Below are 27,472 nucleotides of genomic sequence, written 5' to 3' on the forward strand. Positions count from 1 at the left end.
CGGCAGATTATGCAGCACATGATGGATTAGGTGGCAAATGTAGCAAATCTATAATTATGCAGAAAAAAATGCGGCCGCAGATTCCCATAATTCCAGTGGCTGCAGGGTGCAACAGTGGCAACAATTTAGTGAAGAACGGTGTGACCCCCACAGACAGTACTGCTGAAATATTCTAGATACACCGCACAGAGGAGATACTCGATTTAGGATGTGTATTCGACTACTTGGTTTCTCACATCTGCTAGCTCTACACATTGCAGATACTTATTTAATCTTTCCCTGAATGCATATCCCCTAGTTATTATTTTATTACCTGCATAATGCATGACATGATTAATGTCCGTCCGACACTGTGCTGCTAGGCAATAAACACATCTGCTCCAATGAACACCACAAACGCACACACAACTACTTCTTTCCCCCTGCGTGTGCTATACATCAAAATGGCCTAATTTCTCCTCATGTCGGAGCTGCTAGTTTATCACACAATGTCGCTCTCATGTCTTCACATTATAAACACATCTAGTATTTTACCCTGCTGTCTTCAATGTTTGGTACATACCTGGTTTATATCAGTTTGTGGCAAGCACTGTACAAACCTGTTTTCTCTTTTCATGCCTGCCCATCGCATCACACACAGGATAACATCCAATCCCACCCCCTACTATCGCTCCAGCTGCCTCTCCCAATCATTGCGCACAAACCTGGCTTTTCCTTCCGCCTCTCCTCTTTTAGTGACTCCTTCTTAGTGGGGATACTTCTATGGGGCACTGACGGCGTTGGTTTTTCAGGCACCGATATAACCAGCTGCAATGCTGTATCCTTTGACTCTAGAATGATACAATAAACTCTAAATGTTTAGAAGCTGAATAAAAGCTCCAAAGTAAACTTAAAAGAGGATTATAGTAAAAATACAGAATATTTCACAATTAAATGAATGAATGGTTATATTAAACTATCCTCTAAAAAGAATATATCTCATCAGAAGGTGGACCTGCATGCCAAACTCTACTCTCCTCCCTACATGCATCTTACTCTGATGATAGGTCAAGAACTGATTAGACACTGAACTTGACATCAAAGTAAAGATATAGTGATTTGTCAATTCATATTTCCCATTACGTATGCATTTGTTTTTTGTAAGAGGTATGCTTCCATTGCTGGACAGGTTTCATAATGAGGATTGATGCCATCTGCGAATGTGCCCGGTGCTTTGGCTATACAGTGCATGAGTGAAGCATGCAGTGCTACTGTATGTGAGGCATGTTTGGCCTATGTTTTAGCTGTTCTATGACAGGTAAAAAAAGAGACAGAGGGAGAGAGGTCGAGAGACTGACAGACAGAGTGACAGAGGGAGAGAGAGGGAGTGAGGTGGAGGGAGAGAGAGCGCGAGAGACAGAGGGAGGTGGAGAGAGAGAGGTGGAGAGCGAGAGCGAGAGAGGGAGAGGGAGAGAGGGAGAGAGAGAGAGGGAGAGGGAGAGAGGGAGAGAGAGAGAGCGCGAGAGAGAGAGAGAGCGCGAGAGAGAGAGAGAGAGAGAGCGCGAGAGAGAGAGAGAGAGAGAGCGCGAGAGAGAGAGAGAGCGAGAGAGAGAGAGAGAGAGAGAGAGAGAGAGAGAGAGAGAGAGAGAGCGAGAGAGAGAGCGAGAGAGAGAGCGAGAGAGCGAGAGAGAGAGAGATAGATATCCTATGGATGAGTCAAGGGACTAATTAATCAGCAGCACTCCTTCATACCTTCCTGAGGGGTGGATCGAGGGGCACCACGATCCACTGGTTCCATCTCTTCTTCTCGGTCCGATGCGCCATTGTCTACCGGGCTTACCTTGCCCTCGCCGGTCCCTTCTTTGCTCCCTCCTTGCTCTGTGCTGCTGTTTGTTGGCTCTTTCATGACCTCTGATGAGGACTCCACCTTCTTCTTCTTCTTGGCTTTGGACTTAGGCTGAAAAGTACGCTTCTTCTCCAGCTCTGTGCTTTTCTTCCCTGTGAAAAGTCATGCTTTGTCAATGTGTGTCGAAGTCAATGAACAGGTTAGCAGCATTAGCCTGGGCACACTATGGGAGTTAAAGAGAACAGAATTCCAGAGAGGGTCACCTGTGCAACTGTCACTGAAATTATCTCTGGAAAGGCTCCACTAGTTTAACAGCACAGACCCTATGTTGTGATCAGTAGCTAACGATCACAGCTGATGGGTTTTGAGACAAAGTAACTCCTACCCCATTATTATTTTAAAAGAGAACTCTAGGTTGTGTGCTGGTACATCTAGCCAACCACTGTCCTCTCCAAAGTAGTAATATTGAATAAGCCCCTCAATTTGACACTGAATGCCAAACATTCGCTCAAAGCAGGACTTCACTTGGAAGAGAACAGGGACACACCAACAAACTCCATTTTGTAGTGATGGCACTTAATTGTTTAGGTGAAGGGGTCTTTGGGTATTTGTTTAGGTCTAGGAAAGTGAACAGTGGTGCATTCCGGTGCACATTTCTTTAGCTCAAATCTCAACATACCAAAACAGTTAGCTTGTCCCTCTATTCATTTGACTCCGAAAAGAATAACCACAATGCTTCTGAAATGGAAGCCTGGCCAATGAAGCAATGCGACCATAGCTCGCCAGTAGCTTTTATTTAAATAGCACATATTGTTTTTTGTTTTCATGTTCCAAAGGAACACACAAATGCATACAATAGACCACACAATTAACAGTTTTCACGACTTGCAACTTATATAAAACAACCTACATACAAATTTCTTGAATACCCCATCATACTTAATCCCACTTTTACTCACTCTCTTGCATTCCTTGCATTCAAACCAAACTACTCATACACCCTACTCATTGAGCCAACAAACACTATACACGTCCTAAGGGCCAATATATTCCAGTCTCACTGATAGTGATAGGCCCCAAAGCACACACCAAACAAAGTAATGGTTGAAACCCAAGTTTTTTGTGCACACTATACCCTCATAGGAAGTTCACAATTTTATAGAATCATTTAATAAATATGCACACTATAACCAAAACAAGTTTAGCAAACAATTGTTTGGCATCAACAAAACAAACGGGTCTACGCGTTTCAAACCTCCTTGTTCCCGGGGTTCTCATCAGGACCGAACAACACTGTAAAAAGAACAAAAGAAGAAAGAAAATGGAACTCTACCACTTTAAATTGCCACAGACTCCTACGTCATTTGCCAACTCCGCCGTCTCTTACCTATCCCGTTATAGCCCGAAGGTCAAGATTACAAAAAAGGCTGGACTTTTTTGGTGCGACTCTAAAGAAAAAAAGAGAGAGAAAGAAAAACAACCAACAGTTCGTCTTATCGTTCTGTCACGTAAGTGCTGAAACATACAGAGCAGTGATGGGCACACTTCCACTTACTTGGTCATCCCAGGGTCGTGAAAAGCAGCAGCCACTGCTAACCTGTTCCCTCCAATTGTCACCTGTTCCCTTCGGTGTTCCAGACTGTTGAGGAAATAATAAGCTTTTACTGAGCTGGTATAGGAATTAACCTTCCACTCTTTCTTTTCTATGCGAGTATCATAGTTCTAGGATCTCGTGCGCCGACCGGCGCTCTTTGGAATCTGGCCGCGTAGGGCTCAATCTCCTCGTTTGCCCAACTTTTCTGCGGTGTTGTTAAAGGCGGAAAGGAAACCCGTTAGCTGGCTGCTTTATCGAGTACCAAGTGCAGTCCCTGCTTCAACTTCCCGCCGTCCATGGACTGCTTTCCCCAACTGTAAAGTGCAGTCCCTACTTCTAATCCCCTCCAGGCTTACCGATTTCACTGACGGCGTTCCACCATGGCTCCAACAATATTTTTTAAGAGCGTGAATGGCGTACAAAGCTCACGCTTGTAAATACCTGCTTCGTTAGCCGAGCATTCTGGGATATGAAGTCCACCACTAATGACTGTGCGTGACTCCGATGCGCGCTCTCCTTGTTGCAGTGCCCAATAACATTTTTGAGCCCACATATATTAACACGGGCAATTGTTAAAACTTGCTGACACTTGAGAATAGCAGTATTCTAAAACCATCTCTCGTGAAAGTTCTAAACCATCCATCCTGGTATAATCACTAATGCTTGTAACTACGCCCTCCGTTAACCGGGCATTAAGGGATTTGGGGTCCGCCCTTGTATAACATAAGCGCTCGCTCTCCTTGTTATGGTGCAAAGTTTGTTTGTGAGTCCACATGCATATGCATGGGGAAACATGCAACTCTTTTGCGAACACTTTAAGAGAGGCAAAATTGTAGAAACATATCTCATGAGGGTTCTGCTTCACCCGTCCGAGTGTGGATGAACCCTTCTTTAACACTATAGGGGAGAACCTAGGAACCATGGTGCTGATGCCAAGTCCCCATGGGGGAGGGCCCCTTTCGAACTACGTCGGGATCCCACGGTGTGGTCCTGTTAAACAAACTAACAATTCAGAGATGCGATATCTTTATAATTTATATCATTCTAAAATCTCATTTAAGCCGGACACCACCGTGTTGAATGTCACAATGAGCAAGGCCTCTCTTTGGGATAGTTTTAATTCAATGTCACCCCCTCAAGGGTCTCCTTCAACTTTAGAAAATATTGTCCAGCTTAAGTCTCTTTCAGTATGTGATTTTTTATTCCAGTGGTTCACCAACGGCGCAGTTTCCACATTCCTTCTGATACGAGACTTGTGTTGAATAATTCTCTGACGTGCTTCCTGGTTCGTCTTTCCTATGTACAACAACCCACATGGGCATGTTATTCCATAAATGACATATTTAGTTCTGCAATTAGTGAAAGCCTCATGCTTCCAATGTGCGCCCTTATGTGTGAATACAGTCCCCTCCACCGTTTGATCACAACAGACACACGTGCCCCACTTACGATGTCCCTTGACCGGTGCAAGTCCCAGTAAGTCCCTTAGGGCAGCAATGAAAAAACTGCCAAACCATCACTAACTAGGTGATTGGATATGCTCCTTTCTTTTTTGAAAGCGAACAATGGGGCAGTTGAAAAGTCCAGATCCAAATTTTTGACAAGATGCCAATTTTGATTGATCACTTTTTGGAGCTTGGGCAAAATGTCGTCACTCAAACTTGACGTTGCATTTGCGGTTTCTCTTGCTTCTATAGAAGAGTCTCTCTAGGTGTCCACCATGCGCGTTTCATCGCTGTTTTTTCAATTTCTTTGGGTTGCAGTGAACAGGTGGATAAAGGGGGTTCAATTGTGGTATGGGGAACAACTGACTAAACCAATGAGGTTATGAAACAATTGAACGACCCCGAATGCTACAAAAGAATTCCAAAAGATCCAACATTAGAACTCCAAGTTCATCTGTTTGCCATCTTGAAAGATGGCTTTGATCAAGGTTTTGTGGGTCCGAAAGAATACAACTTCATGCAGAATAAACATACAAGAGTTCCAGTATTTTACGTATTGCCAAAAGTTCATAAAAATGAGACAAGCCCACCGGGGAAACCGATAGTTTCTGGCTGTGGTTCCCAACCTCTAAATACGTAGATTCCTTTTTGAAAGAGTTTATGGGAGAGGTAACTTCTTACCTCCAAGATACAATAGACTTCATCAATAAATTAGAGAGGGTTCCATTCGAGAGTGATAAAGATATAATGGTTACTCTCGATGTCACTGCATTATATACTCAAATCCCACAGGACAAAGCAGTGGCGGTCCTTACTTATGTTTGCTTGAAAACAAAAGTGCCTTATTCCTGTCTGTAGATTTTTTATACAGTTTTGTTACCAGACCACCTTCGCCCGGATATACTTGTACGTCGAGGAAGGAAATTTTATTTGCTGAATGGGAAATGCTGCATTTAATATCTGATGTTCTTAGATTGAGCCAGTTGTAAAAATGCATTAGTCGTTCTTCGCTCCCTGATCATACCATAAAAATATCGTTGATGAAATTAAACCAAGTTGTTATGTATTGAAAGAATGGATTGTTATTATAAACAAATTTTTCTTCGAACATTGACATGAACAGCACGGCTAGTTCTGGAGCAAAAGCAGTGGCGGTCCTTACTTATGTTTTAGAAAAGAGACCCAAACCTGAGTTCCAACACAATTTATTGTTGATTTGGCCTAGTTTGCTCTCAAGAAAAATTACTTTTCTTTTGGGGATGAGTTTTTTTATCAGACAAAAGGTGTAGCAATGGGGTGCCCAGACAGGAATAAGGCACTTTTGTTTTCAAGCAAACACCCAAGAAATTTGAGAGAAAATCTGCCGCACGGACAGTTTTTAAGGATCTGCCGAAATTGCTTTTATAAAGATGAATATAGCATGCATTCATGCCAATAACTTGGTTGAGAATCTGCGGGATCGCGGCTACCCAAAGAAATTGGTAAAAACGGCAATGAAACGCGCATGGTGGACACCTAGAGAGACTCTTCTAGAGAAGCGAGAGAAACAGCAAATGCGACGTCAAGTTTGCGTGACGACATTTTGCCCTAACTCAAATAAGCTCAAAAACGTGATCAATCAAAATTGGCATCTTGTCAAAAATTTGGATCCGGACTTTTCAACTGCCCCATTGTTCAATTTAAAAAAAAAAAAAAAAAGGAGCATATCCTATCACCTAGTTAGGGCAGCAATGAAACAAACTCCCAAACCATCACTAAGGGACTTAATGGGACTTGCACCGGTCAAGGAACATCATAAGTGCGGCACGTGTGTCTGTTGTGATCAAACGGTGGAGGGAATTGTATTCACACATAAGGGCGTACATTGGAAGCATGAGGCTTTCACTAATTGCAAAACTAAATATGTCATTTATGGAATAACATGCCCATGTGGGTTGTTGTACATAGGAAAGAAGAACCAGGAAGCACGTCAGAGGATTACTCAACACACGTCTCGTAACAGAAGGAATGTGGAAACCGTGCCGTTGGTGAACCACTGGAATAAAAAAATCACATACTGAAAGACTTAAGCTGTACAATAATTTCTAAAGTCGAACGAAATGCTCGAGGGGGTGACATTGAATTAAAACTATCCATGCTCATTGTGAAATTCGACACGGCGGTGTCAGGCTTGATTGAGATTTCAGAATTATATAAATTGTAAAGATATCACATCCCTGAATTGTTCGTTTGTTTAACAGGACCACACCGGGGGATTCCAACGTAGTTAGAAAGGGGCCCTCCCCCATGAGGACTTGGCATCAGCACCATGGTTCCTAGGTTCCCCCCTGTAGTGTTGAAGAAGGGTTCGTCCACACTCGGACGGGTGAAGCAGAACCCTCATGAGATATGTTTCTACAATTGCACCTCTCTTAAAGTGTTCGCAAGAGTTTCATGTATCCCCATGCATATGCATATGCATGTGGGCTCACAAACAAACTTTGCACCATAACAAGGAGAGCGAGCGCCTATGTTATACAGGGGCGGACCCCAAATCCCTTAATGCCCGGTTAATGGAGGGCATAGTTACAAGCATTAGTGATTATACCAGGATGGATGGTTTAGAACTTTCACAAGAGATGGTTTTAGAATACCGCTATTCTCAAGTGTCAGCAAGTTTTAACAATTGCCCGTGTTAACATATGTGGGCTCAAAACATGTAATTGTGCACTGCAACAAGGAGAGCGCGCATCGGACTCACGCACGGTCATTAGTGGTGGACTTTATATCCCAGAATGCTCGGCTAACGAAGGGCGTATTTACAAGCGTGAGCGTTGTACGCCATTCACGCTCGAAAAAACTATTGTTGGAGCCTTGGTGGAACGCTGTCAGTGAAATCAGTAAGCCTGGAGGGGATTAGAAGTAGGGACTGCACTTTACAGTTGGGAAAAGCAGTCCGTGGATGGCGGGAAGTTGAAGCAGGGACTGCACTTGGTACTCGATAAAGCAGCCAGCTAACGGGTTTCCTTTCCGCTTTTAACAGCACCGCAGAACAGTTCGGCGAACAAGGAGATTGAGCCCTACGCGGCCAGATTCCAAAGAGCGCCGGGCGGCGCACGAGATACGAGAACTAGGATACTCACATAGAAAAGAAAGAGTGAAAGGTTCATTCCTGTACCAGCTCAGTAAAAGCTTATTATTTCGTCAACAGTCTGGAACACTGAAGGGAACCGGTGACAATTGGAGGGAACAGGTTAGCAGTGGCTGCTGCTTTTCACGACCCTGAGACGACCAAGTGAGTGGAAGTGTGTCCATCACTGCTCTGTATGTTTCAGCACTTATATGACAGAACGAAAAGACGAACATTTGGTAGTTTTTCTTTCTCTCTCTTTTTTCTTTAGAGTTGCACCAAAAAAGTCCAGCCTTTTTTGTAACCTAGACCTTTGGGCTATAACAGAATAGGTAAGAGATGGCGGAGTTGGCTAATGACGTAGGAGTCTGTGGCAATTTGAAGTGGTAAAATTCAATTTTCTTTCTTCTTTTTTTCTTTTTATAGTGTTGTTCGGTCCGGATGAGAACACCGGGAACAAGGGGGTTTGAAACGCGCAGACCCTGTTTGTTTTGTTGTTGCCAAACAATTGTTTGCTAAACTTGTTTGGTTATAGTGTGCATACTTATGCAATGATTCTATAAAATTGTGAACTTCCTAGAAGGGTATAGTGTGCACAAAAAACGGGTTTCAACCATTACTTTGTTTGGTTTGCGCTTTGGGGCCTAACACTATCAGTGAGACTGGAATACATTGGCCCTTAGGACGTGTATAGTGTTTGTTGGCTCAATGAGTAGGGTGTATGAGGAGTTTGGTTTGAATGCAAGGAATGCAAGAGAGTGAGTAAGAGTGGGATTAAGTATGATGAGGGTCTTCAAGAAAGTTGAATGTAGGTTGTTTTATATAAGTTGCAAGTCGTGAAAACTATTAATTGTGTGGTCTATTGTATGAATTTGTGTGTTCCTTTGGAATATGAAAAACAAAAAACCATATGTGCCATTTAAATAAAAGCTACTGACGAGCTTATGGTCGCATTGCTTCATTGGTCAGGCGCCATTTTTCAAAGCGGTGAAATTGTTGGTCAGTATTGGCATTTAGTTTGTTGTTCTGGTTCAAAGTGCTCAGCCTTACTGATGTAGAGTCACACCCTTTACTGTTAGATAGTCTGAAATGGAATGCCACAGTGACACATACAGTCACTACAAAGGATAACAATTGTAAGAAAGTTCAAAGTTAAATAACAACTCAGCATCTAGGAGCTATAAATACTTTTCCACTTCAAACTTTTTACTTGAGGAGGTGCTAGAACTTTCTAGCTTTCTTTGGGAAGCACAAAGTGTAAAATATTAAACTAACCTGTAACAAGTTACATTTATTTTGTAAAGAATTACCTGGACACTGAATATATTAAGTGCTATTTAAAGTGCTCTTTATTTAAAGTGCCATACTGTTTATGAGTTTCTAACTTACAATACAGTGTAGAGTAAAAGCCTTGACTACTCGACTAAGCTATCAAGAGAGCGTCGCCAAGTCCTAACAGGGAGTGCAACAATAATGGGGCTGCATGTCTAATATCCGACTGCCCTGGAACCCATGAAATGGACCCACATAATTGAGTATTGCTGCATGCACAACACTCTTCTCACAGACATCCCACACACACTGTTGTCCAACAGACTAGATATGCAGAATCCTGAACATACACCTAACCTTGCCCAAATATGCAGCGGACTGGCTACACTATGGTAGTCAAACTCATGCTTCCTCCAGCTAACAAACATCTGCTGGGTAGTAGGCATGCAAACTGAATGAGAAGACAGGCTTTAAATAAAAAACATAAGCGAGGATGGCACGCTCACCTGAAAGAAGCACCACCCTTTACTACACTGACTGCACATTTCCACAAACAGACTCACACTACATTTTGGAATGGAATCTTCATTATAGGATGAAAGCCAGCCCCAAACTATCAAATATGGTGCAATGCACTGTCAAAGGTCGAATTGTTTGTTACAATAACAATAAAAAGAACATACCATTTCTGTGAGGTTCTCAGACTACCGTCACTTTCTAGTTTACAAATATAGGACTATTTACTCCACCTAGAGCACCAGGGTTTACAATGCCTCAAATTGTCTCTGATGATACTGACCTCGTGGTGGTCTAGTGTGCTCCTGCTTAGAGATAAGCCATTTCTGCACAGAGAAGTCATCAGCTCCAGTCCACACACAATCTGGATCCACTGGAGACCACTGGACACACAGAAGCCGACCACAGTGGCCTCTGTAGTTACACAGTGGCTCCTCTTTCAGGACGTCCCACACCTTTAGACAGGGAAAAGAAAAAAAAGTCAAAAACAATCTACAAATGCTCACAGGAGCCCCAACGATGAGGATTTTGTGGGTCATCTGGACTCTACTAATGGAGAGTTGTGTGTAGTATTTAATTATAACTAGACCTCAGTCTTGCTGGAGGAAATTATTTTCTAGGGTTAAGTGGGGAAGCCAGAACTGGAGCTCAGGGTATATCAGATGGCTTTCAGGGTCTATTTGCAGGGAAATTGTTCATATTGATGCATTTGTGAGCAAGTAAGAAAGTCTGCAAGTATCCAAGCTACCAAACTGTTGAATTAATGAGACAAATCAGACATTCGGAAGCAGAACAAGATAGCATACATTGGGCAACATTACCCAACAGTGCATGGGTGCAGTAAAATTATGCACCAACACTGATGCAACCATGCAATTTCTACACCACTTGGTTGGCACAAACCTAGTTTCTCCAAATTGCACTGCACCAATGTAAATTTAAGAAAATGCACCTATTTGTATGGTCGCTTCCACGCTTTTGGACTGATGCTGCTAGCTTTTCGACTCAGAATGCACTGATGCCTGCTAACCAGACTTCAGTGCTTGTGCCCTTACCCTTAAACTGATATGTCGAATTTGCTATTGGCTTTTATCCAATTGGCTGACCTAGCTTACATGCAAGTCTATAGTAAATGGTACGCAGGGCATGAAAGTCAGAAGTGGACAGAATTGTTCACCCAGATGCCACACTAGAGGAAGTGGTCATCAGGTGAGAGGGAACCTGGTAGCCAATTGGCTACCAACCATCTCATGCCCTGAGGGCCTTTTTGGAGCAAACGTAGGGCACCCCTGGCACCCCGAATTCAGAGGACGACTGGAATGGAAAAGGACCAAAGAACGACTGCCTTGCTGCATTGTGGAACCTGCAAAGAGAGGCTGCAGTGATGTGGACTGCTCCTACTGAAGTTGGTGACTAGCAAAGGAGAGGGACTAGACTGCTGTGTTCTGCTTGATGAAAAGTCATCTCGAGAGCCCAGACAAAGCCAAGAGACTCCAAGGGTCAGTGAGCTGGCCTCCTATTCACAGCGAAGGGACTCAACAGCTGAGAAGCCTGCTGGGGCAAGTTGGTAGACCAAGGTCTTTAACCCACCTCCAACCGCCACTGTGCAGCACCACCCGATAAACACAGCTGCACACAATTTCGCTAAGCCCGGGAGTGTTGCCCGAGTTTCAGCTGGGACACCCCACCACCCACCCCTCCCCCCAGAGGATGAGTTGTTGACCCAGGAAGGACTGGCCTGTGATGCGATACTGGGTGACTGGTAGGCAAGTCGTGACTGGACTTCTGCCAGCACCGAGAGGATTTCAAGGGGTGTTAACCCTGTGACCAGGAACGGCTCACCCCTTTTGAGGACCAAGGAGTAATTGAATCTAGACCCCTGCCGACCGCATCACATCCACAGCATCCTTTGAGATTCTTCAGCATCCTTCATCCCTGGCATCAGGACAACTTCCATATGAAAGCCCTGAAAAGGATAAAGGTGCTTTGAAGGCACTGTAGAGGGACTCACCTGCTGAGGTAACTGATTCTGAGGACCTTGCTGGTCCTCCCGACTTGCTCCCTACGGGAGCTGGTCGCCTAAAGTTAATCTAAGTGACCGCATTCCAACTATTCCAAACATTTTGGTGCAAACGTTTTTTAAGTGCCAAATTTGTTGAATTAGCCAATGCTTGTTCACGGTTGGGTGAAATAACCCCAATTACTATACATTGTAAATCTCCGGAGCCCTCTGGTGGATCTTTTTCATTCTAGGGCTTTAAAATACATAAAAATACAGTCTATTTTTTATAAATTGGTGTCCGAGTTCTTTGGTGTCTTGTTGATTTTTTCTTAAATTGTTTTGGTGCGTTTAAATGCTTTTCTCTTGTTCCTTTGAATAAGCCTTGCTGCTCTGAGCCACAGCTACCCAGGGTTTAGTTGAAGGTTTGACAAACAAAGTCTAAGGGTCCTAAATGAGTTGGTAAGTGTATTACACTGTGATGTTGCACAACCACACCCTATAATACACCTCGTTTTCTCACATTAGTGTCTAGTGGTGGGATCTGGAACTTGTGTTTAACAGTACCATACAGTAGTTGAAGTTGCGACACTGACAACCCACCTAGACAGGACACACACAAAATCGTTTTTGTGCCTCCTAAGTAGTTGTTGAGATGTTGTAGACTTCAAAGAACTGTTCCAAAGAATTGGAAACCCTTTCTTTCGAATGGTCTGAAAAGGTAATGGGAAGTTGTTGCCAAGCTTCTAGTGATGAAATGAAATTGTTTGCTGGGGGAATACGTGGGAGCCTGCTCCCCGACACCAGGGCAATGGTGGCTTCTAGATCAGACCCTGTCACTATCCAGAGGTCCCTGCAAGAGAACCTGGCAGGAATGGGCTGAAAGAGGACTGGCCCTCGAAAAGAGGAGGGTTAGACTGGAGTTTGACTCCAAAAGAGATGGTGGCAGCAGAAATGGTAACCGGAGGGGTTGACCGAGGTTCCCATAATGTAACGCTGTCCAAAGGGATTGTCCTTATTAATGTCCAGGGGGATTACATAGAAAATGAATGGCATCACATGAGAGCTTTCAAGATGAGGATGGTGGGTACCTAACACTGGGAGACACTACTCTGAGAGTTAGTGCCAGTAGTTGTTAGGAACAGACTGCTTACACTGGAGGATGAGGTAGCAGAATTCTGCCCATACGAAGGCAGCACCGGTTGAATTGTTTAATCTCACTCCTGAAGAGTATAGACAGAAACTCAACACAAAACAGGGCAGCACAAACATGGGTAGACTTTGACAACACTTCAGTTATGGTAGATGGTTGGATTAAAGGCAACCCAGTAGACACATTTGAAGGTTACTGGGCAAGTCAACGGAAGACCAGATTCATACCAGGGTCCCCAAGGGTCTCCAAAAAGTCTCTGGGAGGGAACCAGAAGAAAGGTGGTCGGGCCCCCCTCTAGAGGGAGGAGGGGGTAAGGAAAAAAAGAAAGATTTTCCCAAAGATGCAAACGTGGGGAAGCCCCGAGCCACTTCCCACTCAAAGGGGAATCAGGGAAAGGGGTTTCACCCCTTGAAGGCTGGGTTGTGTTTAACTGCAATTTGCCAGGACACAAGAGGGGGGATGCAGTATGGCACACGCTGGTCACCAGTCCAAGGGTTTGGTCAGAGTAGGGATGGGGCAGGATATTGCCCCCCCAAAAGAACCCAACACAGAGGCACTTTAGTGTCCCTGGGTGGGGAGAACACTGATACTTTGGCTCACTTGACTCCAAGTATGGAGAAATACCAACAGTGTCCAAACATTAATGAAGTGGAGGTGTAGACTCTGAGGGATACAGATGCCAGAGTGACCATGGTTATGGCTAAACCTGTTCCGGACCAGATCCTAACAGAGGAGGTGCACAAGATTGTAAATGCTGAGAATGTCACAAAATCACACCCTATGACTGTGGTTGACTCAGTGGGGAGGAGTTACTGGCTCAAAGAAGGTAGCTGTGTCCCCTGCTATCCCTGTAGACTGCTTACTTAGGAATGTCATGGAAACCTCTGCTTCGGTAGAAGTAGAAAGGAGGACCCATGCAGCCATGCTGGGTGTACCTGAATGAGTGTGTGTTACTACAAGAGCGCAAAATACCCTGAAGAACAGTCAGAGGGTCTGAATAATGGACCAAGAACCTGCCCTGACAGCTGTCAGAAAGAAACAAGGGGATATCAGTGGTACCCATATGGTAAACTGTAAAGAGGGGCTCCTGGACAGCGAATCAAGGGACCCCGAACCAGGGTCATCCTGGTGGCACCCTCAGCAGTACAGGAGTTCCTTCTTAACCTGCCCCATTACATTCCCTAAACTAAACACCTGGGGCGAACTAAGAACTGGAAGAGGCTGGTCAATCACTTTTACTAGCCTCAGATATCTGAGAAGGTCAAGGAGTTTTGACGCTTCTGCCCCACCTGCCAAGCCAGTGGCAAGGCAGAGGGGAAACCAAAGGCTCCCCCAATACCACCTCCTGAGGTGGGGACTTCTTCGAGAGCGTGGGGATTGACATTGCTGGTCCTGTAGACCCCCACCCCTCAGGGAATACATTTATCTGGGTGGTAGTGGACCATGCCACCAGATAGCCGGAAAATATTCCCCTTAGGACAGTCACTGCCCCTGCAGTGGCTAGAGCCCTCCTTGGAATCTTTACCATAGTTGAGTTCACTCAGGAGGTAATCTCAGCCAGGGGCCCAAATGTAATGTCTGCCTATATGAAAGCCATGTGAGAGGAGTGTGGTGTGACTTATAAGTTCACCGCCTCCTACCATCCCCAAGGAGATTCCAAGACCTTGATATGCATGATCCAGGGTTTGCATGAGAGACTCAGGAGGAGATGGGATGTCCTAGTGCCATGCCTACTATTTGCCTTCAGGGAGGTCCTCCAAAAGGAGTCGGCTTTAGTCCCACTGAGCTACTTTATGGATAACCTGTAAGGTGTCCATCAAACCTGGTTAGAGAGGTTTGGGAGAGACCCCTTGGACCCAAGCAGGACATTGTGGACTATGCACTTGGCCTTCGATCCAGGATGGCTGAGTATATGAAGAAGAAACAATTGATGAACGGAATGCTGGACAATGCAAAAATTCACCCCCAGTCACAAGCATCTGGGTTTAATCCATCATTCTTTTGTGCACCACACCACCCCAGTTTGGACCCAGCTGTATGCAAATCAGTCTTGACCCTGTGCCTTGTGGGAACAGTCCAGCCCGAACTGCCAAGCCAGGTCCTCTTTGGACTGGAAACAAGCATCCTGGGACCGGGTTCAAGGCATCACCCTTTGTCAGCCAGGCTAGCTTGAATCCAGTTATGTAGTGAGCACGGGACCTATGCCTGGCAATACCCTTCCCACTTTGGGCAAAATAAACAATTGATGAACGGAATGCTAGAGGCCAGGCAAATAATCTGGAGGCCAGCCAGGAAATTGTGAAGCACAGGTATGACCAAAAGTCCTCTATGGTTGAATACCGGCCAGAACAGTTGGTGCTATTTTAGAGTCTGTGGTACCTAGGGCACAGCAGGACAAGCAAATTGGGCCATAACACATCATAGAGAAAAATGGGGAAGTCACATACTTGGTGGACTTTGGTACACTCAGGTGCCGTCAAAGGGACATCCATATGAACAGGCTCAAGTTACACCATGACAGGGCAGACCTCCTCATGTTGATGGAGAGGTAGAACAGAGTAAACGGCTCCCTGAGCTATTAGCCTCCAATTGCCAGGATGGAAGTGTGGAAGGAGTAGTTCTCTTCTCCACCAAAACAGAACAGCAACAAAGGGACTACCATCAGTTACTGAGGCAGTTTGCTGGATGTTCTCTTTGATCCCAGGTCTGATGACATGGTGTACCCATGATGTGGAAAATCTTGGTTGCCCAATTAGCGAGTGCAGAGTTCAATGTTGACCCCTCAGCTGTGCTACCTCCGGAGCTTTGAAACCAAAGTGGGTAATCCATCCTACTATCCTAGATGCATAAAAAACATTGGTACAAGTACTTCTGTGCAAACATGAAGAATGGTGGTACCAAAGCGCTCTCTAAAACAGTCGAAGGGGACAGTTTCAAGTCTTCACATTACTTTGTATTTGCAAAATTACTGATTCTAAAATTGAAGACAGAAGCCAGACGGTTGTTGACCGTGACGTGTATTAAAACCAGGAAAAACAGCCAACAGGTGTTTCGTCACAACAGTGACTTCTTGAAGGCTAGATTCACGGTCGATTGTCATAAGTTATGAGGGATTATTTGTTAGTCAAGATGCATCGCTGAGGAATCATTATGTTGTAATGGCTGATGAGGGCTTAAAGCCCGAAACCGGTCCTAGGATGCTTGTTTCCAGTCCATGGAGGACCTGGTCTGGCAGTTTGGGCTGGACTGTTCCCATTGGGCGCAGGGTCAAGACTGATTTGCACATGGCTGGGTCCAAACTGGAATGGCATGGTGGGCAAAAAAACGATGGATTTAGGCACAGATCTCTGTACTGGGGTGAATGTATGACATTGTTCTGCATTCTGTCCATCAGTTGTTCTTTTTGCCATTGTTCAGGCAGACTTGCTGACACTTGGGACTGGTGAGTGGAAACCAGCTGTCAAACCGAATTTCCAGGGGTGTGTAGCCCCCTTGGTAGCCACATCACTGGGTGGAGCTAAGGAGCTCCATATGTCGAGAGAAAGTCCTGCCATATTGGAAGCGGACAGAATGGTGCATCTTGGGATGCCCGGAGGCCCAGACGTGGGTCCGGTGCTCTCCATGCCACGGGAGTCAAGCTATCCTGGCTGATGAAGGCTGACAGCCCAAAACCGGTCCTAGGATGCTTGTTTCTAGTCCAGGGAGGACCTGGCCTGGCACTTCGAGCTGGACTGTTCCCATTGCACGCAGGGTCAAGACTGATTTGCGTATGGCTGGGTCCAAACTGGAATGGCACGTGAGCAAAAAAACGATGGATTTAGGCCCAGATCTCTGTACTGGGGTGAATGTATGACATTATTCTGCATTCTGTCCATCAATTGTTCTTTTTGCCATTGTTCAGGCAAACCTGCTGGCACTTGGGACAGGCAAGTGGAAACCAGCTGTCAAACCCAATTTCCAGGGGTGTGTAGCTCCCTTGGTAGCCACACCACTGGGTTGAGCTAGGGAGCTCCATATGTCGGGAGAAAGTCCTGCCATATTGGAAGCGGACAAAATGGTGCATCTTGGGAAGCCCTGATGCCACACCTCGCAGAAAGTGGTCATCAGGTGGGGGGAAACCTGGTAGCCCATTGGCTACCAACCACATCCTGCCCAGAGGACATTTTTGGTGCAGAAGTATATCTCGACTGGAATGGAAGAGGATGAAAAAAGGGTTGCCCTCCTGCTCTGTGGAACCAACAAAGGGAAGCTGCATTAGCGAAGACTACACCCGCTGAACCTAATGCCCAGCAAAGGAGAGGGACTGTGCTTGTCATGTCCTGCTCAAGGAGAATTCATCAAAAAGCCCTGTCAAAGCCAAGAGAGTCCATTGGGTTAGTGAGCTGGTCTTCTGTTCACAGCACAGGGACACAACAGCTGGGAAGCCTGCTCAGGCAAGTTGGTAACTCAAAGTCTTCAACCTGACATTCGCCAAGCAAGGGAGTGTTGTCTGACTGCAGCTGGGACCCCCAGAAGATGAGTTATTGACCTAGGAAGCACTGGCCTGTGACCGAGATATTGGGCGAACGGTAGCCCAGTGACTAGACTTCTGCTGCCACCGAGAGGACTTTGAAAGATGTAGACACTTGACCAGCACCGTCTCAACCCCTTCGTGGCCAGAGGAGTATTCGCAGTAAGATCCCCATCGACTGCATTGTATCAAGAGCATCCTTTGAGCATCTTCAACATCCTTCAACTCTTGCATCAGGACCACTTCCAAAAGAAAGCCCTGCAAAGGGTAAAAGTGCCTGGTACTGACAGAAGACTGTAGGAAGCTGGCTCTCTATATAATTGACCAAAATGAGGTTCCCTGTGGAAAGAGTCCGGGCAAACCCCAAAGAAATTACAGGGGCACAAATGACCCCCCAAATGCTCTCTTCTGTGGTAGTGTGGGCGAGCAATTAGGCATATCAGAGGGTAGTGTATTGCACACAGACAGTAAATGAGACACACACTACACTAAAAGAAATCCAACACCAATTTATAAAAATAACACATACTTTTATATGAATTTAGATACCAGGATCATCGAAAACAAGCAAGTACTTTCCGTGTTATGAATTTTTACAATTCTCAAAAGTGGATACTTGCAGCAATTTTTGGGAGCGGTAATGCTATCTTATGGGGGAAAAACATGTACTGCATTCTGGCACTTCGCGACTTACAGGACTGTTCCCTGAGACTTAAGGTTAGTATGGGGCAAGGACCACAGCCACACCAACAGGTCACCTCAGGAGGCCTGGGGCGTCCGGGTGCAGAGGTGTCTCACGTCGTCGGGTGTCCCATTGACTTCAATGGGGAATGGTCTGGTTGGAAAGAGCCTGCAAGCAGAGAATGGGGGCCCAGTCTGGAGAAACCCTTGAGATTCTACGGCACGTGGGGAGAACTTTGGTACAGTTCTCGGGCTGTGGGGCTCGGTGCAGTGGTGTCTTTTGGTGTCGGATTCAGTGCTGGAGTCTTTTGCAGGTTGAAGGGGGTGTAGTAAACTGAGTTTTGGTTGCAGAACCCCCTCACCCCCCTTTGTCTAGTATTTGATGGAACTTTGACTGAAGTGTACTGTGTTTCTGCTAACCAGGTCCCCAGTACCAGTGTTCTTTCCCTAAAACGGTTTAATTGTTTTACCTAATTGGCAAAAGCTTTAGCACCCCTTAAAGTCCCTAGTAAATGGTACCGCTAGAACCAAGGCCTGATTTATGGAAGAGGGTCCCTAAGGAAAGCAGCTAGAATTGGCCACCCTAAAGGACCCCTCACCAAGCACATGCAGGGCTGCTATTGCAGCCTGTGTTTTGTGGTGCAGACAAAAATGAAAACACATGTCACGCATCCACCCAATATCACCTGTACAGCAGGCCTGACAGCCCTAAGGCAGGGTGCTGAATATTATATGTTAGGGCATACCTGCATGAATGAATGAATGGTTATTTGTAATGCGCGGACTTAGCCCGAGGGCATCAAGGCGCAGACTAAGCATGAGCATGAGCAGATATGCCCCTGTGCTGGCCAGTCCTATTACTGCCAGTACAAGTGACCAGGGAAGCCATTTTAAAACATGTGCTGGACACTGTTGAAAACAAGTTTCCCCGCTACAAGATGCCTTCAATGAAAATAGAGATGTTTGGTATCAAACATCTCACATTAGTAAGTCCAGACGGATACCAGTGTTAGATTTACCAATACATACACCCAGAGAACACCTTAGAGGTGCAGCTTGAAAACCTACCAGCCTCTGGTATGCTTGCTGACTGGTTTCTGTCAGCCTGCCATCCGAGACACTGTTCTGACCGCCAAAGGAGAGAGCCCCTGCTCTCAGGAGACCCAGAACAAAAGCTTGTCTGGGAAGAGGGTGTAACACCCCCTCCCACAGGATTATCTGCTGATTAGCCTTCCGTAAGTGGCAAGCCTCAAAGGGCTGCCACCTTTGAAATGCAAATCTGGTGCCGCCTCACAGGAGAGGAAGTCGATCCCTTTGTCCAGGGGCTCCTGGACAGGTGGAAAAATTAGCTAGTGAGGTAGGTGTGCCACCTCAAGGCTAGTGCCAGCCCAAGGTGGGCTACTGTGAGGGGGACACAATTTTTCAGAAGTAACCATCTTTGTGATGGCATACTTAGGAATTCTGGGACAGGGTTATGCCCACTTCCCACAGGAGTTACCAACCAGGGGGCGTAGTGATCCCAAAGGTCAGTAGCCCACTGGCAACTATCCTACACTCCCCTAACACCCCTAAAGAACGAGTTACTTACCTTCGGCAACAATGTATCTGGTAGAGGCATATTCTAGCCGCAGATTCCTTAACTTAGAATATCCCCAGGAGTCAGACTGGATCTGGAAAACTTTCTACAGCAGTACCTCTGCGTGCTGGGGGCAGCGCCGCACGGCTCCGCCCTGACATCGCCCACGGACGTGACATCAGCGGAGCCATATATGACTCTCCCGGTACGCGGACGTCTGTTTTCGTCAGAGAAACTTTTCCGCGCCACAACGCGGAGCCACCACCAAAAAACTGTTCGAATATGGGAACAGTGTGCGAAAATGATGAAAGGACATGGAATGGAGAAAAACTGCACCATAAAGGAAAGTGCTAGGCACTGTATATTGCAAACTAGTAAAGGAAAAGAGCAGAGCACCGCTCTGAGAAGCAACCCCGCAAAAATGAAGGCCAACCACCCTTGGAGGTAATGAAGATGTAAACAACACCATGGCAGACAGAAAGTCCGCCCCCTTAATGCATAACTGTGAAGGACAACAAGTTCAGAACACAGGAGCCAGGACAATTGAGAAGAAGACGCCACCAGAATGACGTTGTATCCCCAAGAAGAGACTTATAAAATGTGGCAGAGCCAATAGACTTCAAACCAATGGAGCACAGGGGTGGTAAAAGACCCCAAGGCGATAGAAAAGGGGAGAGAGGGGGTAGGACAAAACACGAATAGAACACACACTGTACAACCCAGAGCGTAGGGTTGGAAAGGATACATGACACATGAGCATACCGCCCAATTATGAGCGTGGGCGGAGTAGAGCTATGAAAGCAGAATCAGGATTCTATGTTGGAGTGAAGTGAAAGCGTCACCTTGCAGAAGGATCAAGCCGCCCGAGGGAGGCGAGCGTAGAAAGCCCAACCTCAAAAGCTCCTCACAGATTGTGGCAGGTCCTCTGGGGTTGTCGAGGTTTCTGTCCGCAGGAGACACCAGAGTTTCACAGGAGCAGGTTCAAGGATCAACAGGCCTGTAGGGTTCTGGGGCCAAGTCAGTGGGCGTCGTCCTTTTGTTAGCAGCTGTGCGGCAGGTGTTTCTTGGTCTTCTTGTTGCAATCAGGACTTGAGGAAGGAAGATTTGGGGTGCCCCTAAATACTAAATTTAGGGGCGTTACGGCGAGGGCAGGGACCAATGGGTCCCTGACCTGGGGTGGGTACACCCCCTAGCCTGCTCCTCTCCTTTGGGAGGGGGTCAGGAGCCTAGCTGTGATTGGGCAGGTCTCCCCATCTTCAAGATGGCCGGAGCCCAGAGTTGTGCTTCACCTCGCCTCTCCCACCTGAAGGGTGAGGTTGGCATAGGCTGGCACACCCCCTTTCCTCACTTAGGGTTTCCCGCCGTTCTTTCCGCCAGAGTGGGGGTCAGAACTGGTGGGGGACAGTTGCTGAGTACAGCAAGCGGCCTGGAGAAGCTCACAGAGGCGGTAGGCCTTTGAAGCTTCCCCTGCCCATCCTGGAGGAGGAGGCCTGGCACCTCTTCCCAGGATGTGCATTGTTTCAGGCCCCCGAGAGCGGCAGGCTCTCGACCCAGGGGTCTAGAAACATGTCTGGTGGTGGAAGCCTCGGCAGCCACACAGTCAGGACACTGGAAGTTGGTTAGATTTCAGGGGACACCTCTAAGATGCCCTCTGTCATGCATTTTACATTAAATCCCACACTGGCATCAGTGCAGGTTTAATGTGCTGAGAAGTTTGATATCAAACTTCTCAGTCTTCCGGGAAGCCATCATGGTGCTTTGGAGTTCGTAATGACGACCTCCCATCACCATACACTCTTAATGGCAGCACTGCACTTACAGTGCCCAGGAATGGCCCCGGGTACTGTAGGGGCACAGGGCTCATGCACCTGTGCCCACACCACTGGCATCGGGCACCCAGCTAGAGGGGTGACTGATGGATGCCAAGGCAGTGAGCTTGTGGGCATGGCACACAGGGATGTGTGCCATGTCAACTCTCTGTTTGGTTCTGTACTTTAGACACTCAGCCTGCAAAGGCAGTGTGTGGATGTCAGGGTACAGGGCCCCTAAGGGTGGCACAATAAGTGCTGCAGCCCTTAGGGGTCTTCTCTGGTCACCATGCCCTGGGTACCTAGGGTACCATTTACTAGGGGCTGACAGGTGGCTAGAGATGCCAATTGGGTTTTAGTTTCAACACAGTTTTAGGGAAGGAACACAGGCCCTGGGCACCTGATTGGCAGGAGCACAGGGCACACTCAGTCAAAGCACATCAGCAATTCAGCAAAAAGTGGGGGCATACCAATGCAAGAAAGATGGCACGTTCTTACAATATCATATACCCCATTTCCACACAGTAAATATTAGATAATCTAAGGCCTAATGTACAAAGCCACTTTGCGGGCGCAAATCCCTTGATTCCTAACTTCACAGTGCTTGCGAAGTGCAAAATGGATTTTAGTTATGTACTGAATCTATTTTCCTAGTTGGGAACATGTTACCAGAATTGCAAAACCCATAAAGAATCGCTAATTGGATGTTGGTTGTTTAAGGGGTCCCTTCCAAACAGCGATTAATTTAGCAAGTAGCAATGTTTATGCAACCAAAATCCAGTCGCAAAACATTGCGTTTTAGATTACACCTAATTGGAGGTGTTATCCAATTCACAAATTGGAAGGCTGTTTAGGAGTAGGCATTGGTCCACGGGACCAATACAAACACTCAAAAAAACAAAAAAACACTTTTTTTTTAAGTTGACTGATAGGCAATCACAGACATGGTGGTCTGCTGACCCATCATGGATTAGGTCTGATTAAAACTCAATACAATTTGGATTTTTGTGAATTGCCTATTCAGGCAAAAGTTGGGTTGCAAAATTCCTTTCCATTTGCAAAAAATTGTTGCGCAACTTGCTACACTTTTTTGCAAATGAAAATTCCATACATCAAGCCCCTAATCCTAGATATCACACAACCCTGGTCTGCAACAGGCGGATTACTCCAAGACATGAATCAACATTGTATGGCCTGCTGCAGACCAAGAGAAGCGGTTGTTCTCCCAGTGACAGGAGGTAACAGTTGGAATTTGAGTTTGCCCAGAGTAAAGTATTCCTTACTAGTGCAGGTGAGGATTGTGTTTTAGTTTCAGCAACTTAATGCCCTCGCTTGATTCTTAAAAGAAAATCTGTTTTGGGTGACACCAGAAAAATGAAGCAACACCCATATCAACATTAAACTGTGCTTTTCAGGTGGTACAGTTTGCACCTTTAGAAAAGATGCACATTAAAATATTTTGTGCCCATAATGGGCAGATACTGCATTTCATTGACAAAATAAGTAGTTTGGGATGGAAAAGTACAGATAATGCCAACTTCAAGCTTTCTGGTCTAAGAACCGTCAGGGAATAAAGCAGGAAGGACACTTGCCCCTGTAAGAAGTCTGTAAAGGACTACACTTTGCTCACCTGTGCAGTGCCATCATAGCAAGCGGACACCAGTTTTCCATCGTGGTGTGGACTCCATGCCAGGCCAGTTATCTTAGCGGTGTGTCCTGGCAGGGTGCGGAACGGCTCAGTGATAGTCGGAGGCGTCTCCAAGGAGCCCTCTGAAAAATAAGAAGGAGCTACATAAAATAGTTTGCTTCACTGGCACTTCATGACGAACAGTCTCAGATCGAAAGGGTTAGGCCTCAATGTAAATATGCTTACCAGAGGATACACTGATTTAGTTACCTGGAGCAAAATTACAGAAATACATTGATTTCCACCTGATTTTGGGTTGGTAGGTTTTCCACACACCCGTTCTTTCTGTGCTGGAGAACCAGACCAACTTTTTTCGATTGGTACTTTTGGATGGAAAAGTGCCATGAAGCTTTGGGTGCAGCAGCAGGAGGTCCTCATTCCCCATTTTTTTCAGATGGGGAAACATAAAAGGCTCTCCCTGCCAGAAAATCCCTCCCCTTCTCCCTCCTACTTCCATCACCCCCTCTCAAACCCACCCAGAGGTGTCCACAAACATTTACCACCTGCTCCCAGAGATTTAGTGACTGCCTCTACGGCGATTGGTGCAGTTGTTGGGGTTTAATTCTGTTGAAAATATTGTCCTGTACTGATGTTTTCGAAATTCCTTTCCGTCAAGCCCCACGGCCGTTAGGGTCTCTGCCTCCACGTTCATGTGCTGATCTCCCGAGGGCGTTTGAAGTGCGCAGTGTTAAGGCGCCATGGTTTCCAGATAGGTTTCCAATCGACGGTTAAGCAAAGCCGTAAGGCCAGGTGGGGCTTCAATAACTGTCGCCAGTGGGTCAAAGCCATGCGAACAGAGGGATTACTCCCGATGGTCAGTTGTGGAGGTCATACGAGGTTCCAGTGGACTTCTGTAGACAGGACGTGAGAGCGAGTGGAAATGTGTATGGACTGGAGGCTGAAGGAGTGCGAGTGTAGAGTGGTGCCCTGCACTGGGGGCCGTTTTGCAGAGGGTGGGGCTGTGGAGGTAACGGACGGGCAGGGGCCCGTGCTGTCATCCTGTTTGCGCTTGGGCCAGTCATCCCAATGGGGGGTGGTAGCAGGGGCGGATTGGCAAGGCGGGCATTCGGGAATGGGCAGAAGGGCCGGTGTCTCAGTGCCCTCTGTGGGCCGTTTTTTTCTCCCCAGTGCCAGTCCACAGAGAGTGGACTAGGAAAGGGGAGAAAAAAAAACGGCCCACAGAGTGCACGGAGACAGACAGAGAAAATGAAAGCAGCCTCGCTGTGCGGCCGGACAGCGATTGTCAGCTGTGGCCTCTCCTTCACCCCTGCCCTGCCAAGCAATCAGCTGAGGCTGGGGAGGGGTGATTGTTTGCAAGAATCGGCCTCCCTGGGGGCCAGGTGTTTCTCAGGCCTTTGAGCCATTTTCACCTCGGCCCCCCTGGGGCCCATGCAGCCCAGAAACGGTGTTAGTCTTCACACCTCGCCCACAGCCCTTCACATTCAGGGCATAGTGGGCGAGGAAGAATGGGTCTTGCTGTGGGGGCCAGGTGATGTTTGGAATTTTTTTATTTTATTTATTTATTTATGCGATTTTATATAGCGCGGACTTTACCCGAAGGTGTCAAAGCGCTTCACACTAGGAACAGCAATAATACATGAGGAGAAAAATTACAAGTGGACAAATTACAAAAGCAAACGTTAAGTTACATGAATCAAAAGTGACAATAGTGAGCAACCAAAATACATGAGGTAGAAATCGGTACATTACAGGAGGAAAAAGTGACATGTGTGCAGGTTACAAAAGCTTACAAATTACAAGTAGAGGTATAATACTGCAATAAATGGCAGACACTCCAGCACAAGAACAAACGTTACGTAGGCAATGGTGGCACTTGTGCAAGTATCTAAAGCAAACAAAAGTGAGAGGTAGCATACAGTGTGATACCAGAGAAAAGTGACGTGTGCAAGTTACAAAAGGGTACCATACACAGGTACAAGGGTAATACTACAGTAAATGGTAAACACTCAAACTGCCAGAACACACTGGGAAGGCACTTCCCATGCACCAGCTTCACCTCAGCCTCCCCCCTGGCTACCTGGCTACCTTGGATGACCCAGAAAGCTGTGTTTTGTGCTCCCCTGCTGTTACGGGGGCGGGATTAATAGGCAACACGTTAATTTTAGTCTTCTTGGGTTTTATTTTTATATACAAAGAGTCCGAGCTCTTCTTCCTGGTGGATATCGTTCCTCTCGGTGATCTACTTCTTGCAGCCTTTCGGATACCGGATTCTGCTGATTCCGTTCTACGCCCTCTGTCGGGTTTCCGTCGTGGTCTTGGCTCTTCGGATTCCGTCTTGCCGCTCGATGTAAACAGAGGGAGACAACAGGATATCAGTTGCTTGTTCGCGTGGTCTAGCGCATTAAGGGAAAAGGTGTGGGGACCAAACAACTCGTGACACACACTTAACTACTGCCGACGTGAGGGTTCAGTGCTCGGGGGGGGGGATACCAGGAATAGTGGATACCCCGGTTTACTCGGTAAATGCTCCTTTACGGTTGACCCAGCCCTTGAGTTTATCCCATACCTGTGTGAGCCATACACCTCCCACGGGTGTATGGCTGGGCGGCTCGTGGTGTCGGTGGCCTCCTGGCTTCTCCTTCGTCACGTCCCTTTCTTCGGCTGATGACCTCTTCTCCTCACACTCCGATAAACTCTTCTCTACTTCGCTTCCTCCTTCCACTCCGCTCCGTTCTCCCGCTCGCTCCCTCCGGGTGAATAAACACACCCCTGATTCGTCGTTCCTCGCATAAGACGTCTCTGCGTCTTGTGGTGACTCCTCCCAGTCGTAGTTCCAGTCTGAATTAAAGGGCCATTGTCCTGATTGTATTTCCAACTCCGCGTCGGTGTTCTGTGGAGAGTACAATGAATGAGAGGTAGCAGTCGATAACTGGTTACGTGAATCTTGTCTATTTCCCTGTAACTGTGAAGACCCCAGGCTGTTACATACCTCCCCCTCCGGACACTCACGATCGAGGAGTGGGTGACGAGATAGAAAGTCTGCACCTACATTCTCAATGCCTTTCCGGTGATGAATAGAAAAGGCGTATGGCTGCAGAGACAAGAACCATCGTAGGACTCTAGCATTATTAGCTTTGTTGCGGGCCATCCACAGCAGTGGTGCATGATCCGTAAAAAGGTCAAAGCGCCGTCTCTCAAGATAATACGCCAGTTTGTCAATGGCCCACTTTATTGCGAGGCATTCCTTCTCTATTGTAGCATACTTTAATTCACGAGGGAACAATTTCCTGCTGACATATAGGATCGGGTGATCATGCCCATCGCAACCCACTTGAGAAAGCACCGCCCCAATGCCATAATCCGATGCATCAGTATGCAAAGAAAAAGGCCGAGAGAAATCGGGGGATGATAAGACCAGAGTCGAGGTAATCACAGATTTCAACCTTCTAAAGGCCTCCTGCATTTGCATCGTAGGATGTACTGGCGATAAGCTTTCCCAGTGTCCCTCAGAGCATCCGTAAGGAGGGCAGCTATATCAGCAAACTGCGGGATAAACCGTCGGTAATAACCGACAAGTCCCAAAAAAGACCTCAGTTCTCTCCTAGTCGAGGGAAAAGGAGTGTCGGCAATTGCCCTAACTTTTTCGATTTGTGGCTCAATCAACCCGTGTCCCAAAACATATCCAAGGTATTTGACCTTTTCAAACGCCAACTTACATTTCTTAGCGTTAACAGTAAGTCCGGCTTCCAGGAGAGCCAGCAGTACCTTGCTCAGGTGCCGGAGATGAGTCTGCCAATCTGGACTGTAGATGACAATGTCGTCCAGATAAGCAGACGTGAAATCCGACAAGCCAGCCAGGACGGTGTTCATAAGACGTTGGAACGTCGCCGGCGCCCCATGAAGGCCAAAGGGGAGTACTGTAAATTCAAAATGTCCTTCATCAGTTGAAAAGGCAGTCTTTTTGATATCCTCGGGCCTTAGGGGGACTTGCAAATAACCCTTTGTCAAATCGAGGGTAGAGATGTATTTCGAGTTTCCCAGTTTCTCAATTAACTCATCCACTCTAGGGATGGGATAGGCGTCAAAGAGCGAGATGTCATTCAGAGCCCGAAAGACCATACAAAACCTCCTGCTGCCGTCAGGTTTAGGGACCATGACTATGGGACTGGACCAATCACTTTTAGAAGGTCGTATCACGCCCAGTCGAAGCATTTCATCAATTTCCTTTTTAATAGCCGCTCTCCTGGCTTCAGGGACTCGGTAAGGTTTAATCCTAACCCTTTTGTCAGGTGGCGTAATGATAGAATGTTCAGCCAGAGACGTTCGCCCCGGTCGA

At 46.6% G+C, this 27,472-nt stretch overlaps 1 protein-coding gene across 3 annotated transcripts in view; it reads right to left on the bottom strand.

Annotated features, from left to right (window-relative positions):
- Window positions 1-27,472, bottom strand: part of GEMIN5 (gem nuclear organelle associated protein 5) — a 384,438-nt gene that overhangs the window by 148,620 nt on the left and 208,346 nt on the right. For all 3 annotated transcript variants that reach the window (XM_078653694.1, XM_078653693.1, XM_078653695.1), the window contains 4 exons: window positions 23,119-23,258; window positions 10,045-10,216; window positions 1,732-1,977; window positions 705-830 (listed from right to left, as the gene is read on the bottom strand). In XM_078653694.1, coding sequence (XP_078509820.1) covers window positions 705-830; window positions 1,732-1,977; window positions 10,045-10,216; window positions 23,119-23,258 — 684 coding nt within the window. The remainder of the gene's footprint in view (window positions 1-704; window positions 831-1,731; window positions 1,978-10,044; window positions 10,217-23,118; window positions 23,259-27,472) is intronic.

Source organism: Lissotriton helveticus, chromosome 7 (assembly GCF_964261635.1).
Source record: "Lissotriton helveticus chromosome 7, aLisHel1.1, whole genome shotgun sequence".
Taxonomy (NCBI): domain Eukaryota; kingdom Metazoa; phylum Chordata; class Amphibia; order Caudata; family Salamandridae; genus Lissotriton; species Lissotriton helveticus.